The 16046-nt window shown below is 32.4% G+C and overlaps 1 protein-coding gene across 3 annotated transcripts; it reads right to left on the bottom strand.

Moving 5' to 3' along the window:
* Positions 1 to 5316: 5316 nt before the first annotated feature.
* On the bottom strand, positions 5317 to 11475 carry LOC106367074 (mediator of RNA polymerase II transcription subunit 15a). 3 transcript variants are annotated; one of them, XM_048741704.1, is made up of 12 exons: positions 11222 to 11475; positions 10501 to 10621; positions 10327 to 10438; positions 9877 to 9994; positions 8520 to 9791; positions 8367 to 8437; positions 8144 to 8218; positions 6795 to 7946; positions 6368 to 6712; positions 6094 to 6297; positions 5919 to 6007; positions 5317 to 5818 (listed from the first exon to the last, which is right to left on the bottom strand). In XM_048741704.1, exons 2-12 carry the CDS (start codon positions 10611 to 10613, stop codon positions 5611 to 5613), a joined length of 3759 nt encoding a protein of 1252 aa, XP_048597661.1. In that variant the 5' UTR covers positions 10614 to 10621; positions 11222 to 11475; the 3' UTR covers positions 5317 to 5610. The 3 variants fall into 3 exon arrangements, with proteins under 3 accessions (XP_048597661.1, XP_048597662.1, XP_013662218.2); XM_048741705.1 differs by having other exon boundaries at positions 5317 to 5835; positions 6094 to 6300; positions 11222 to 11474; XM_013806764.3 differs by having other exon boundaries at positions 6094 to 6300; positions 11222 to 11474.
* Between the last annotated feature and the right edge of the window lie 4571 nt (positions 11476 to 16046).

Below are 16046 nucleotides of genomic sequence, written 5' to 3'. Positions count from 1 at the left end.
TGCTATTTTCCTTATTATTATTTTTTATCTTCTTTGGTCATTTTTTTTTCATATTCCGCTTATTTCCGATCAGATTGCTTTACAAGACATCATCCATTTGTTATCTTATTTATGTTAAGTTGTTTTGTACAAAAGAACGTTCTGAACTATTAAGGTTTGTGGGTGGGTTATAATTTTATACTATTTCGGCTATGTGGAATATAAGTATCATTTTTTATTTTCAATGCAAAATTTATTAATTTTATGCAGTAATTTATTTTTCTATTGGTTGAAATATGATTAAGTGTATAGGTAACTGTGTTTTTATATAGGAAATACAAAAAATTAATTGTTTTTTTAATCTGTGTGCACAAAGTCAAAATGACACTTAATATGAAACAGATGGAGTATGTATTATAGTTTATATTTGGGTTTGGGTTTAGTGGTTGGATTTAGGGTTTAATATTTATAGATTGAGGTAATGTTTAGTATTAGAGGTTATGGGTGGAGTTATAATCTTGTATTATTTCTGTCATATAGAATATATTCCCTCCGGTCCTAAAAGATGTATGTTCTAGAAAAAAAAATTGTTTCAAAAAGATATATTTTTTTACCTTTTCAATGATGATTTTATGAAAAATTGTAAGTTTCAGAAAAATTAATGGTGTTTATGAAATTTCTATTAGCCAAAAGTTATGAAAAATTGTTATTCACAAAAAATAATGCATATTTAATGAGTTTTTTAATATATGTGAAAAGTCTAGAATATGCATCTTTTAAAAACAGAGGAAGTAGCACTCAGTGCATATGTATGTGGTCAATAAACATGTGACGGAGATGACTCATCTTTCTTTCATGTCTATTTATGTATATAGCATAGTATAATATTACATAATATTTTATACTAATTTAAGTTTTGAATTTGCTTACAATATTATAAATTTATACTATATTTATATTTGGGTTTGGGTTTAGTGGTTGGGATTTAGAGTTTAATATTTATCGGTTGGGTTAATGTTTAGTATTAGAGGTTGTGGAGGGGGGGGGGGGTTATAATCATATATTGCTTCGGCCATATAAAATAGAAAATTCAGTGCATATATGTGTAGTTAATAAATGTGTAACGTGGATAACTCCTCTTTCTTCCAGTGAAATAGTTTTTAGGCACATTTGACCATATATTACATGAACTATGTAGACACATAGAACATATTTTTACCGAGTAATGGTAAAAAAAATAGTATCACCGGATAAATTAGGTTGATATAAATATTAATATAATTTGAGTTATTCTAGTCAGAAATCCTAGTTCTACCAAATGATCAACAAAATCTCAACCTCTTTTGACTTTGAAAATTTAAGTAAAACGTTGAAAATAAGAGAAAATTTGAATAACATGAGATCTTATTTGAAAACTACACATTTATTTGTTTTTTTTGGAAACAACACTTTTATATAAGTAAATTGACTAAATTATCCAATATAATTCTAATGTATTTTGTGATCATGATTATTTTAATATCTATACTAACAAATTCAACCAAAAAAACAGACTGAATCAATGTGATACCCGTATTGTTGTTTATCATCATCAGTTTAATAATTATACTGTGCAAACTAATTTTGATTTTTGTGAAAAGTTTAATAGCAGAAACTCTATTAAATGGCTTGGAGCCATACTCTCAGTGAAATAGAGAAGTTACATTGATCGGAGAAGCCACATGCAGCATATCACAAATTCCAAAACCAGCGGTCAACATAATCACAAGATAGAAACCCCTCTAAAAAGATGCAATATAATTTCCTCTAAAACTATATTAGATTGAAGTCAGTTAGCACATACATACATCTGTATACAAAGAATCGAATTGTACTAGAAGTGATGTTTTCAAAACTTAATTGTAGCCAGAGCTTTCATAAAATTTATAAAGATTTTAGAATCTTTTGTATTTATCAATGCTATCTTAAAATAGTAAATAGTAAAATAATATATTTGTGTTTAGGCGTATATTTATTTTAAACACTAATAATCATAATATAGCATTTTTAATTTGTATTTTAGTTACTAAAATAGATATTTAATTTTAATACGGATAAAAATGCCTTATCACATTAAAGAAAGTGTAGTTATCAAAATATAAATATAGATTTATTTTTCAAATTCTAAACTATAAATAGAGTATTTTTTTAAATTAACCCAAAAATAATCATTATGAAAAATCGGAACAAATTAATTATAATTTGCCATAACTATTAAAATATTTTGGTCAATGATCTTGAATTGGTACCATTTGTATATCCAATGACTACTTTGAGAAGGAAATACCTTACGTTTCAAATGGAATTGTGATGAAAAAAATCAATTTACATACTTTACGGTCGTAGAGTGTTATTTCTTTTTATAATAACAGTCGCATTGACTGAATTCTTTTAAAAAGTTCATATGTTATTTTTTGGTTTTTAGTCTTCATTAAGAAAGGTCACAAAGATCGAGGTTTCACGAGCATGGAAGTAGTGCTTCGTAGTTCCGGCATGCTACGGTTTTTTTTAATTGCATATGGGTGAGAGGCTGGGAGCATCCGTCGCATAAAATGAGGCTGAGCCATTGCAATCTTTTGTAATCAAAGTTGTTCCACATAATGACGATGGAAGTTATCTCATAGACATGCACTACTATATATCGTAACAATTGATTTTGGTGATGTTCCCAGCTGCCAAATCATGGTATTCTAAGTGTTAAACGTGTAGTTTGATTCCTAAAGAGCCGTCGGTAACCACATTTTAGTGAAAATATTCCATTCTTGGAACTTTATACACTCTCATATATATTTTAACGATACAATAAAACATTGAAAGCTACTGATCATTACAAGAAAACTTGCGAAACGACTAGTATATTTAAATAAAAATCTAACACGTTTGAAAACGAATTATGTTTCCTTGTACTGCAGTATGTATTTTTTTTTGTCTAATGGTTTAACACCAGTATGTATTGTATTATATATATATATCTTAGATTCTTAGTCAAACACATGCTTATTTAGAGGAACAACAGCATGGACTACCATAGAATTCACACCAGCCTGATTTAAACTTCATCCTCTGACAAAATGCAATGCAAACTTTGTCCAATGACTCCCCCGGCCCCATGCCGGGTTGCAAACACTCACTTGTTTTGAAGCACATATCCTCCTTTTTGATTACAAAACCTATTCAATATAAATCATTAAACCAATATATACCTTTGTTAAAAAGATGAAATTATGTCCATGATTTTTTTTAAAAAATTTGGAGAATATCGGTACCTGAAATGTTATCAGATGTTATACGACAATGAACATAAGATACGACGAGCAGAATGGTGAGAACAAATGCAACTAGATTCTTTTTGGTGATAGCCATTTTATAATACTATCTTCTTCTTTTTCTTATGATTTGTTTTGTTTCACTTAGGCTGGTCAAATATATATATAAGAAGAAGCATACATAAAGAAGTATTTTATAGTCAATGTTAAAAAAAGGACATAATCTTTAAATTTATTTCCTTTGATTTGTGACCAATACAGTTCAAAAAAAGAAGATTTGTGACCAATATAAAACAAAACAAAAAAATCTTTTGTTTGACTACAAATATCTCTTATATATTAAAAGATAAGCATTACAACATATGCCGTCCCTTATATATTAAAAAATAAACATTAGAACATTTTACATATAACATGTATTATCACTACATGATTTTTAGAATCACTAGAAAATTAAGTTAGTCTATTTAAACATATATTATACATATTTTGTTAAAAGGATGAAATTATGTTCATGGTAAAAAAATAATTTGGAGAATATCAGTACCAGAAATGTTTTCATCAGATGTTATACGACAATGAACATAAGGCAAGCAGAATGGTGAGAACAAATGCAACTAGAATATTTTTGGTGATAGCCATTTTATCATAATATCTTCTTCGTTTTCTTACGATTTGTTTTATTTTCACTTGGCCTGATCAAATATATATATATATATATATATATATATATATATATATATATATATATAACAAGCATATATATAACAGGTTTTCTGTAAAAAAAATATAAAAGTATAAAAAACAGATTTTTATAGCCAATATTTTAAATTATTTTCTTAGATTTGTAACCAATATAAAAAGAAATAAATAATTACTTTCTTACTACGAATCTAAGAAAATAAATTGGAAGATTATTTACATTCATATCTGACCATAAAAGATACATTCTTGCTATGTAGAGAATGTGCATAATGTTGAGATATCTATCTTAAAATGTTGAGATATTTTTTAAATATCTTTGGATATTTTTTAAATATCTTTGGATATATTCATTAGTGTAAATAAATCTTGGGAAGATGAGAGAGGTATACAATCTCTTGTCAATAGATTCTGGTCTAACTATCACTGAACTTCGTTTGAGTCAATATGATTAGACTTTGTGACAAAAAAAGAAGTCAATATGATTAGACTTTTCGTGTCTTTTGTAAATGATATAATCAGATACCCTAAATTCTCAGATCTTCCCCTTGCTTAATTTGTTTATATAACACAGTGCTCTAAAACATAATGTAATCCCATTGTGTTTGCTGCTTTACCCACACTGTGACTGATGGTCACTCTTCATTGTCCACACTCTCACCCCATATTCTACAAACCACTCCCATCTTAACGACAAAGCCCGCCACTTTAAAAAAGTTAAAGCCTCCCTATTCAGTTTCCTCTCTATATACACAAACACACACGCGGGCACACACACACAAAGAGACAAACTTTTGTTGAGACCATCAAAAGAATCTTGCATGGATTGGTTTCATGGCTGTCGAGAACAAAACTTAAACCTTGAACCTTGTCCCATCCGCGAGGAGTCTTTCCTTCTCCAAGAACGAGCTCGAACACGAAGACATCGCTTACTTCAACCACGAGTTCCTCCAGGGCATAGGAATCTCCATCGCTAAACACTGCCTCATGATCCTCAAACTCGGTCGTAACGAGATCGCAAGAGATCTCCTCTTCTCACCTCTCCTTCCATCTTCAGAAATATCATCTTTTTTTTGCTTGCATGTCAATTCTTGACAGCAACAAAAGAGCAGAGTTCCAAGCGATTCTCAGAGAAAAAAGGTGAAGACTTACTCACCAACCAAAAGGGAAGACCATGAAGAGTGAGTAACGAAAAGCCAAATGAGTCCATAGCTCACCAAGCAACCACATGCACCGATAAAGAGAGCCATATCCATGGCGGAAGCAAAGCAACGCTCTCTCCAACGAATGAGGAATATACCAACGGTTACACAAAATACACACTATACAATACAACTGAAAATATTCAGTAATACATCATATAATATAAATGAAAAATGGCAGTACTACTGCATACAAATCTTTGACTACTAGATAAAAGCTCCCAGGTAGAAACAAACTTATGCTATACAACAAAAAGTGGGTTAAAAGGCAAAAAAGCCTTTTGTGTGTTGGGACCTTTTATATAATTTTGACATGAAAACAGTAACAAGTAAGAATCATAGCGATATAAAAAGAGTTTTGACAAACAGTGTTAATCACAGGATTACAAATTAAGGACATGGTGAAGAGATGCATATCAGATTCAGGAAGCGGCTACAAATTTCTCCCAAGTACCGTATTTTGAACTGAAAGTTCCACCTCCAAATTGCTGTGCGTACTCACATATCACAGTCCGAGCGCATGCCTCCCATGTCTTGGCTATGTCTTTGAGCGACATTGGCTGTGACAGACTTCTTAGTAATATATTGAACCTTGCCATAGCTTTGGACGACAGGTCCTCTTTCTCTTTGCTGTTCAAGAAACCAGACTATGTTAAGTTAAAGGTAAGAAGATGATCCAGTTTCTTATAGATGGTTACCAGAGACATGACTCGGATGATTTTGCTTGTACCTGGTTTCGACAGGGAGATTATCCAGGAGAGATGGAGAGCCTCTGGGGTAGCTACAAGGTACCAGCAGCCGCAATGGTTGAATAGGAGACTGTAACAGAACAGAAGCACAAAACATTATCTTAAAAAACGATAAAATAAAATGATTTTCAATCCAAACGAAACGTTCATGCTTACCATTTGGGTTGATGAGAGATGAGCCTTCAAGGCTGGGCTGAGAGAAACCGCTTTAAACGAGAATCTTACTGTTGTTCCTTCACACCCTTTGCTTGCTATTGCTCCCTCACTAACATCAGCAGCATCTTCATCATCACTAATCTCAACAACTGTATCTATCAGCCGCTGGTTTATCTCCTTTATTTCCTCCAAAAGGGCGTGCTCCTTCTGTAGTCCAAAAAAGTGTCCTCAATCTTCATATACACCTAAGGGAAGTATAACTGAAAATCCATACCTCAGTTCTTGCTTTCTTGCCAACAGAAGTCGCAGTAGATTCCAGATCTGATGTTTCTGAACATGCAAACTGCTTGTAGTTATCACCAACGCTTCCTCCTAATGAAGAAACGCTTAATGGCATTGCAGTTGTGTTACGTTTCATTTTCTTGCTCGCCGTCATCCCCTCTTGCGTCATTAAGTTTCTTGCTTGGAGACGACACTTTGTCATTGCAACCAAATCCTCACCAACTGAAGTTCTTGAACCGTTTCCTGGGGCTGAACCAGCTATCCTATCAACCATGCTTACAACAGATCTGATGTCACTTACTCCAGAAGAAAGTGATTGTGGTGAGATGGACTTCACCTGAAAAAACAACAGAAAGTGTATACATCAATCAAAGCAATGTTTCTGCTACAAGATATGGGATGTTAGTAATGTTACTTACGACTCTAATAAGGCGTTCAATAGGCAGCTCAGCCGCGCTTTGATTTAAATTATTTCCATCAGGACTAGTAAGCTCCTGAAGGAGAGGAGATGCAGAGATCCCTGGAGTGCCAATTGCAATGGATTGAACTACACTTTGTTGTTGGCGTGCAGTGTTTCCCATTGCTCCAGGTTGTTTCTCAGATTCAACTTGCATAGGGGAAGGTGCCAGGGAGGTTGAAGGAGATGGGACAACAAAAGGGGAGTGTGCAGGTTGCAATGGAGTTCCCATCTTATTGACAGATGACATAAGAATTTTCTGGTCGACCTGAGGAGACGAATGTTGTTGTGTCATTTGAGGAGATGCACCTGGGAGAAGTTGAGGCGAAGTAGCAGGAAGCTGGGATCCTGGTTTTAACTGCTGAAGGGGATAAGTACCACGCTGACCCTGCAGAGAATGTTGCTGGAACTGTGCCCCTTGCTGTCTTGCTTGCAACTGTTGCTGCTGCTGCTGACTTAACTGCTGCTTTTGTAGTAGCTGCTGCATTTGGCGCTGCTGAAATTGCTGTTTGAACTGCTGCGTCATTTGTTGGTCTTGATGTTGCTTCAGGTGCTGTTGCTGAAGCAAACCGGAACTTAACTGGGCTTGATTAAAATTGGACTGCAGTGTACTTAACCCACTTTGAGCAGAGGCAGAACTGTTATTCACTTGTTGAGAGATATTTTGTTGCATGGATCCCATGGTAACCTGTGCATTTCCTTTGCCTGACTCTAAACTAGAAGCCGGAATGCTCTGCTGTGGAGCTGAAACTCCAGGACGAGATGATAGAACATTGTTCTGCATATTTGCCAGACTACTCTGCTGTGCCCTTGGCACAGAACCTGCCATGCTCATTGACTGCATCTGCGTATTAGCTTGACTATCATGAGACTGTTCCTGACCGTTCTGACCTGATTGTTGCTGCATCTGCCCTTGCTGTAGTGGCCTCCTCGGCCTGTGATTATTTAAGAAATTTATAATCTGCTTCTCATAATTAGCCACCTTATCCTTTAATGCAGGCATGATGTTAATCTTTGGAACCGATAGGAATTGTATCATTCGGTCCAACATATTTTTGAATTGTTTTAATTTCTCAAACTGCTCTGATCTTTGTTGCTGCGGAAGAGAAGCGTCCTGCTCGAGAGAGGAAAAAAATGTGTTCACTAAGAAAAAAATACAAGTACATAGATGCAAGCTACAACCACTTGACTTGCAATATTGAAACGTTCTTGCATTAAATTAAATTCAAAGTCTCATAAGGTACATGCTACTGTTGCGGAGGACATACTAATGCAAACTATTCTCCTAGTTAAAAAAAAATGGTAACTTACCTGCTGTAACTTGGCTCCAACTCTCTGATTGATTTCACTAAGATCTGGTAAGTACGCCTCTTTCATGGTTTGGATCTGCAAAAACAAGCACAATGGTCACATGATTACTCATCACGGATATATATATCTAAAATCGCCAGCCTAGTTGCATCTATCTTCTTAAGATTTAATTAGTGTCATCAGAATTGGAAAAGATATAGCAAACTTTTTTTTTTTAAACTACCTTTTGGTAAACCTCTTCTTGCCAATCGACTCCATTTGCACTTTCCGTCTGTGCCGTCGAGTCTAGCGAAGCTAAAATTTATGAAATGGGGTTGTTCAGCATCAGATCCTATTCAGAGATTGTGTAAAGTATTCACAAGGATGTAAAACATACATGATGGCATCTCCGGAAGAGTTCTTTGGGATTGATATAGTTGTTGTTGTCTCTGTTGGTCCACTACACTTTGAGGTGGAAGCAGGGAACCAGTGACTTGGCCAGACGATTGTAGTCTTTGTTGCACATCCTGTTGTAGAAGATTAGGTTGTTGTTGTTGTAAACCTAGCTGCTGATGATGCGACTGAAGGGGTATCATCTGATTTTGTGACTGTTGGCCCTGAGAAGAAAACACGCCATGGCCAGCCTGATGAGCTCGTTGTAGCCCAACCGTTGGCTGTGATAACATGTGCTGCACCGACTGCTGGTTAGTCTGCAAGCTCGAATTACTGAGCAGCTGTTGTTGTTGTTGCTGCAGTCCTGTAACATTGCTATGACTAGTGCCAAGTGGTTGCTGATGCGTTGTCTGAAGGCTATTTTGTTGAGACATCAATTGCTGCTGGGACGGTACTTGTTGCTTCTGCTGTTGCATATTCAAAATATTATTTTGTTGGTTCAGTAACCTTTGCTGGTGTTGCTGCTGCATATCCCCGACAAGATTCTGCCCCATCATCTGCTTCTGTTGGATGCCTGACCCACTTGCAGCTTGTTGTCGCATCATCTGTACTTGCTGCTGTTGTAGAGGAGAAATAGGCTGTTGCTGCGGCAATGAAGTTTGCTGCTGATGGATGCCAGAGGCTTGTTGTGATTGAGGATGTTGCCTTAGCAGCGAAGATTGATGCTGACGAAGCATAGACTGTTGAGGACTTGATTGCTGATTTGTGTGGAGACCCTGGAGAGGTGATGAGCTCACAGCTGAGGTAGATGTTGAAATGCCAGACTGTTGCATTTGATTGGGCTGCAGCAAATTTGGTTGCTGTTGTTGTTGAATGTGCTGAACATTCCCTGACTGAAAATTCTGCTTGAGAAGCTGCTGCTGTAGCTGCTGCTGGTAAAGAAACTGTGCACTCTGTGGCTGCTGCTGCTGCTGCTGCTGCTGAGAAGACATAGCATTAGGCCTTCCCAGCATCTGCCTTTGGGATGATCCTGAAAACATGTTCGAAGAAAGGCCATGCTGACCGGATGAATCTTGCAACATTCCGGCTACATTTTGCATACTGGGATTCTGGTTTACAACGCTTGTGACATTAGTATTATTGGTCAAAGCAGTAGAACCAGTCATTCCAGAGGCAGTATTACTCTGCATGGGTTGGGACAGCAACGGCTGAGGTGGTGCTTGAGACTGATTGTTTGGTAAAGTTCCCGGAAGAAGGTGCCCTTGAATGTTGGGTTCTACTCAAAAGGAAAGATTAAACAGCACCATATTAGAGAAACAGACATCCAAAAACTTGATACATGCTTTGAGAATTGTGGTTACTTATATCCATGGATGAGACATTATTAGCGGCAGGGATAGATGAGGAAGAGCCGGTTGCATTTTGAGATTTAGAGTCCATAGTTAGCATCTTCATGGATATTTTCCGAAGGTAATCACTCTGAAATTCGAAATAAAAGAAAATCAGAAAGGTATACATGGATTTGATACCCTATATATTGAGACTAAAGCTTTACATGTACCAAAAACAGGACCACTTCTAGGCATAGACAAGTGAAACATTGGTCTATGATCTCCAAAATTTTTGAAGAAAATTAGATAGACATAGGACCCCAACCATTAATTGAAACTTTCACTAAATCACCTACATCCACAAAATCTCAGGCCAAAAATCGTTCATTTCCAGGTTGTGGACTCTATTGCCTCACAAATATTTATATACACCAAACACTAAAATAAAATAAAAAGATGTACAAGCAGACGATTGATGACCTGGTTAACAGCACCACTGAAAATCTTCTCCTCGAATCTAGCAGCAATTCTCCTGAGCTCGTTAACTCCCTCTGTTCCAGAATGTGGAAGGTGCTTCTTTAGTGTCTCCATTCTGCATACAAGTGACAAGTGAATAAGTACACAAAAAAAAACAGTATCATTGATCAAAGTTACATTTTGTTGACAATCTTCTGGCGTGAATCAGGTGGCAATTGACTTCTCCAGTCACCAGAGTCCATGGAAGGATCTCCATTTGGAAGATCAGGCCTCCAATTGTTATTATCCATCAAGTGTCCTGCTTTTAACAAGCCATGAAAAAAGCAAAAGTATCAATAGGAAGTAAATTTCTTAAAAATGAATGAAAATAGAGAAGAAACCAAAACATGAAACAAACAACCACACAACATTGGATTAGATTGAGACACAGAATGTCTTAATATATGTTCCTTTTGTTTAACATTTATGCCAAGAAATCACCAGCTAGGCTAACATAACCATTCAAGGAAGCCGAAGCTTGCTCACCAACCCTATAGATCCCAAAAAAAATCATTTTTTTTAAAACCCAGTAACCACACCTCTCTTTTTTTTGTTTTCTGTTCTTACAAAAAGCCACAGACTCGAACTACAATAGCCTGTCCGAAAACGAATAAGCATACTCAACATGAAACAAAACGACCACACAACATTGGGATTAGATTGAGACACAGAATGTCTTAATATATATATATATCCATCAGATATTAGATACGGAATCAACAAATCCTATAGAGACCAAAAAGTTTATATTTTTATGTTTTCTGTAATATTATTACAAAGCCTCAGACACGAACTCAAGTAGCCTGTCCGAAAACGAATTAAACATACTTTATCACACCAACAACGTTCATCTACTCACCTAATTTATAAGAAACCCAGAAACCACCAATCTATAAACGGCGGTATCGCATGTCTTGTCGTTAATCCCGATCACAAGAGACGAGATTCGGAAAATTTTCACCACAAATTTTCAGAGCTTAATCGAAAATTTTCACCCCAAATTTTCACAACGATTTAGGGTTAAATGTTGATGGAGAAAGGGATTGGAAAGGATCTTTTTTTTTTCTGGGCAAAATGCAGAAGAAGGAAACTTGTTCGTCTCAAATCATTTTCTGCCAAAGGCGTTTCTCGCTCTTTTAGCTTATAAGGACAACGGATTTGTCTTTAAATTACCCAAAGCCCCCTCTTAAGATATGAACATGCCTACGTTGAGGCGACGACGTTTTTAATTTCCACATGTGGTTTAGCCCTCTTTTGACCGTAGCGGTAGAAGAGTTCAAAGAAAGAAAAGACTTTTTAACCTTTGCTGTTAATATTATGAATCACCTCCACGTCACTTTTCTTATCACACTACACTCCAATGGACATGTTTTTTTTTGTCAACCCAATGGACATGTTTATACTTTATACATGTTTTTCCTTTTAACTATTGCAGGTTTGTTCGAGGGTTTATTCGTGAAATAACAAAAAAAAAAAAGGAAATTAGATTTGTAGTAAAATGATAAAGAGATAGGAAAAGAAAAAAAAAGTAGAGAAGGTGGGATTTTGGTTATCTAGTGAATTATAGTTTTTTTTTGGTTATTGGGTCTAATTTCCTTTATTCAAGGTAATTTTTTTTTTTGCTAAAAAATAAACATCTGTTTTATTAAAGTTTAAGTACCATTTCCACTTAACTATTAATTCACCTAATTATTTAGAATTCATGCCACCGAGAACCTAACTAATCCTACATTTTAGCATTAGTTGTTATTTTGTCATTTAATTTAATCATAAAACGTTATCTTAATTTACAAAAATGGTTTTCGGTTGGTGCTGAAATTAAACAATATCAAAATCAATTTAATCTAGAACATAACTCATATTCAACTAAACAATATCAAAATCAATTTAATTGTAGCATGTCGAATACATAAATTAATTATCATTCTAAACGAAAATCACTTTATAATGGGTTATGCAACTATCAATTTACATTAAAAATAATGTAATCAGTTTTTAATATGAAATGAGATGAACCAAACTATTTATAAGATAACTATAACGATTTGAATGATTTATGTTTAAACCGGATTCAATGGTCATATGTTCAAAATTTTAGATTGATTTCCACGTATATTGATAAAAAAACTAAATCGAAGAGAATTGTCACAATCTTCTATATGTTAATATAATTTCCCTAAAATAGACGATCAATTAATTTTATCCATACTAGATCCTTTCGCCGCGCTACGCGCGGTTAATATATTTAAATTTGTTATATTTATCATTTTTATTTCTATGTGAATTTATGTATATTAAATTATATATAACTAATTTTTAAATTTGTTTTTTTTTAATTTGAAGTAAATATTTTTATTATATGTAACAAAATCAACTAATAAAATATGAAGAATTAAGCCTGAGATTTTAGAGTTATGTAAAAAATATATAATTATGTATAGAACATAAATTATCTTAGTTTAAAAGATCAGAATCTCATTTCGAATAAATTCACGAAAAGAAAAAGTACTCCAATACCCTACTAAAAATATAAAACCCCCTTTTCATTAAAAAAACGTACTTAATAATATTTTTTTACGTGTAATAGTTGAAAACTGACAATTGAATATCGTTCTAGAATATTATTTTAATAGATCTAAAGGTAAAATATTAATTATAATAAGCAAATTTTGAATTTTGTAATATTACATGAATTAAAAATCTTTAAAATCTAAAATCAATTTTATTAACATAATGTATTTTTTATTCATTTATTATTTTGATGTTACAAAATATTGCTTTAGTTTTATTTGTATATTGATTTTTTAATAATTTAGTTTCTTTTTAAGTAACTTTAAATTATCAAGAATATAATATATTTAAAATTATTTATTTAAATATATCCAAATGTGATGTCTCATTTTTATGGATGTTTACGTTGAGCATATTTAATTTGTAGTTTGTATATTTTAATAACACCTTGTTGCGTGCCGTTCTATGGTTTTAATAAATGTGTTGTCATTTCATTTTTATTACTACTAACATGATTTTTTAGTGATCAGTGATAATGTATTTTTAACGTTATGTATTATATTTTATCGTATATTTTCTAACTCTTCATGTTGGCACTTTTTTTAGAATCATTTTAATTAGATAATAGGTTTAAATATGTAAATAAAACTGTGTATGTTGTAAATTTAGACTTTTTAGTGTAACTGAGCACTATCAATTATGGAAATTATATTATGATTTTATTTTACTAAATCTTTCTTTATGTGTATATTTTTTGTTTTATTTTGCATTTTTACAATTTTATTGCATTATTCTTTAATTGCAGAAAATTGCTATTTCCAATTTTTGTTTCATATACCTTAAAAGTTTTCGGTTGATTTTTGTTTGTTTTTTTTCTCCAATTATAATGTATGTTCGACCGTTTTTTCTTGGGATCAAAATACTAATATCATCAGATAGAAAAGCTTAAATTCCAAGAATGAAGTCAATATTTGTGCTAGAGAAAATTGATTTAGCCACTAATATAGTGAGATATTATAATATTATAAGGTATGAAAACTCTTCTATGTTGTCATACCCTGGACATAATTAAGTTGTTATCAATTGATTTTATATTTGTGATAACTGGAAATACATTTTTATGTCTTTCTTACATCATCCTTAATTGGTTTACGGTTCGACCATTTCTAATATACTGAGAATAACATAATATTAGATGTTGATTATCTCCTTCCAATTAGGATTGAACAGAATGAGAGAAATTTAAGGTGAGACCACTTTACAATTTTGTCATCATATCTATATAGAGTTAGTTTATAAATTACTCCATATGTTTCAAAATGTAATCAGTTTTAATTAAAATCTGTAATATTTAAAAGTTATTACTTTACTAAACTGTCATTTAATATATAAATTTAATCAATTATACAGGAATGTACATAATTTAATTGGTCACACAATATCTAATAAATATAAAGTTACAATGAAATATAAAAACAATTTATATAGCAAAACAAAAAATACTTTTAAACCATTATATTATAAAACAAAGGTATATTCAAATTATATTGAAACATTAGAATAATAAGAATCAGAAAAGCTGAAATCTCAACATCGATCATGCCTTAGACCATCTCCAATGTATTTCTCTATTTTTTCTTTAAAATTGAAGAATTTCATAATAGAGATGGATTTGTCTCCGGCGTATTTTTCTATTTTCTCTCCTAAAAAAGAATATTCTTGATATATTCTTTTCTAAGTTTACAAATAATATTTATTTATTTTGAAAATCAGACCAATTTTGAAAATCAGACCAATTTATTTTAGTATTTTATCAAATTATGATATTATTTACACTAAATATTTCTTTACAAACTATTATGTAAATAAAAAATATAATTATATTTATATAAATAATATATTTCACTAAAAAATATTTTTGGTTATAATTGTTTAAGTAAAAAAGTTAAAGGATCATTTTGTAAAAAATATTGTTTCTTATTGGCCGATTATTTTCGCCTCTGTGGACACTCTATCTGAGGCTTATATCTTCGAGTTTTAATTAAAATCTGTAATATTTAAAAGTTATTACTTTAAAAAACTGCCATTTAATATATAAATTTAATTAATTACATAGTCATGTACATAATTTAATTGACCATACAATATCCAATAAGTATAAAGTTACATTGAAATATAAAAATAATTTATATAGTGAAACAAAAAATACTTTTAAACCATTTTATTATAAACCCAAAGGAATATTCAAATTATATTGAAACATTAGAATAGTAAGAATCAGAAAAGTTGACTTCTCAACGTCGATCATTTACGTCGGCCATCCCTTAGACCATCTCCAATGTATTCTTCTATTTTTTTTTCTCTAAAATAGATGAATTTCATAATAGAGATGAATTTGTCTCCGATGTATTTTTTTATTTTCTCGCCTGAAAAAGAATATTCTTGATATATTATTTTCTAATTTTACAAATAATATTTTTTATTTGTGAAAGTTGAAAACCAACCCAATTTATTTTAGTATTTTATAAAATTTTGATATTATTTACACTAAATATTTCTTTACAACTATTCTGTAAATAAATAGTATAATTATATTTATATAAATAATACATTTCACCAAAAAATATTTTCGGTTATAATTGTTTAAGTAAAAAGTTAAAGGATCATTTTGTAAAAACAAATAGAGGAGGTGACATGGCAAAAATATAGTTTTTCATTGGCCGATTATTTTCGTCTACGTGGACACTCTATCTAAGGTTTATATCCTCCTTTTATTACTTGTTTGATTACGGATCAAAACTGAAAAACCTTGTTTATATTTATTTCTTTTTTTTAACTCAATGTGGTGGTTGTTCTTTCAATTAGTAATAAAGCATCTTTTCAATTTCGTTTAAACTCTATATGGTGGTTGTTGTTCCAATTAGTAATGCAAATCATTTTCACTTTTCAGAACAAAAGATTTATATCTCGTGGACTCGTAAAGTCAATAGTCATGCACTACTTGCAGTGCTTATAAAACCGTTTAGGTTACAGACAAATCTCTACTTTCCAATGGCATCTATAAACAAAATGCAGAGCTCGCAGCACATTTTGCCCCAACCTTTATGTTGTACAGAGCAAGTTTATGAGTAACAAACGGATGATAATTAACACATTTTGCCCACACATTCCGG

The sequence above is a fragment of the Brassica napus genome, chromosome A9 (genome assembly GCF_020379485.1).
Source record: "Brassica napus cultivar Da-Ae chromosome A9, Da-Ae, whole genome shotgun sequence".
NCBI lineage: Eukaryota > Viridiplantae > Streptophyta > Magnoliopsida > Brassicales > Brassicaceae > Brassica > Brassica napus.
Note: the sequence above shows the minus strand (reverse complement) of the source record. Positions and strands in the feature narration are given on the sequence as shown.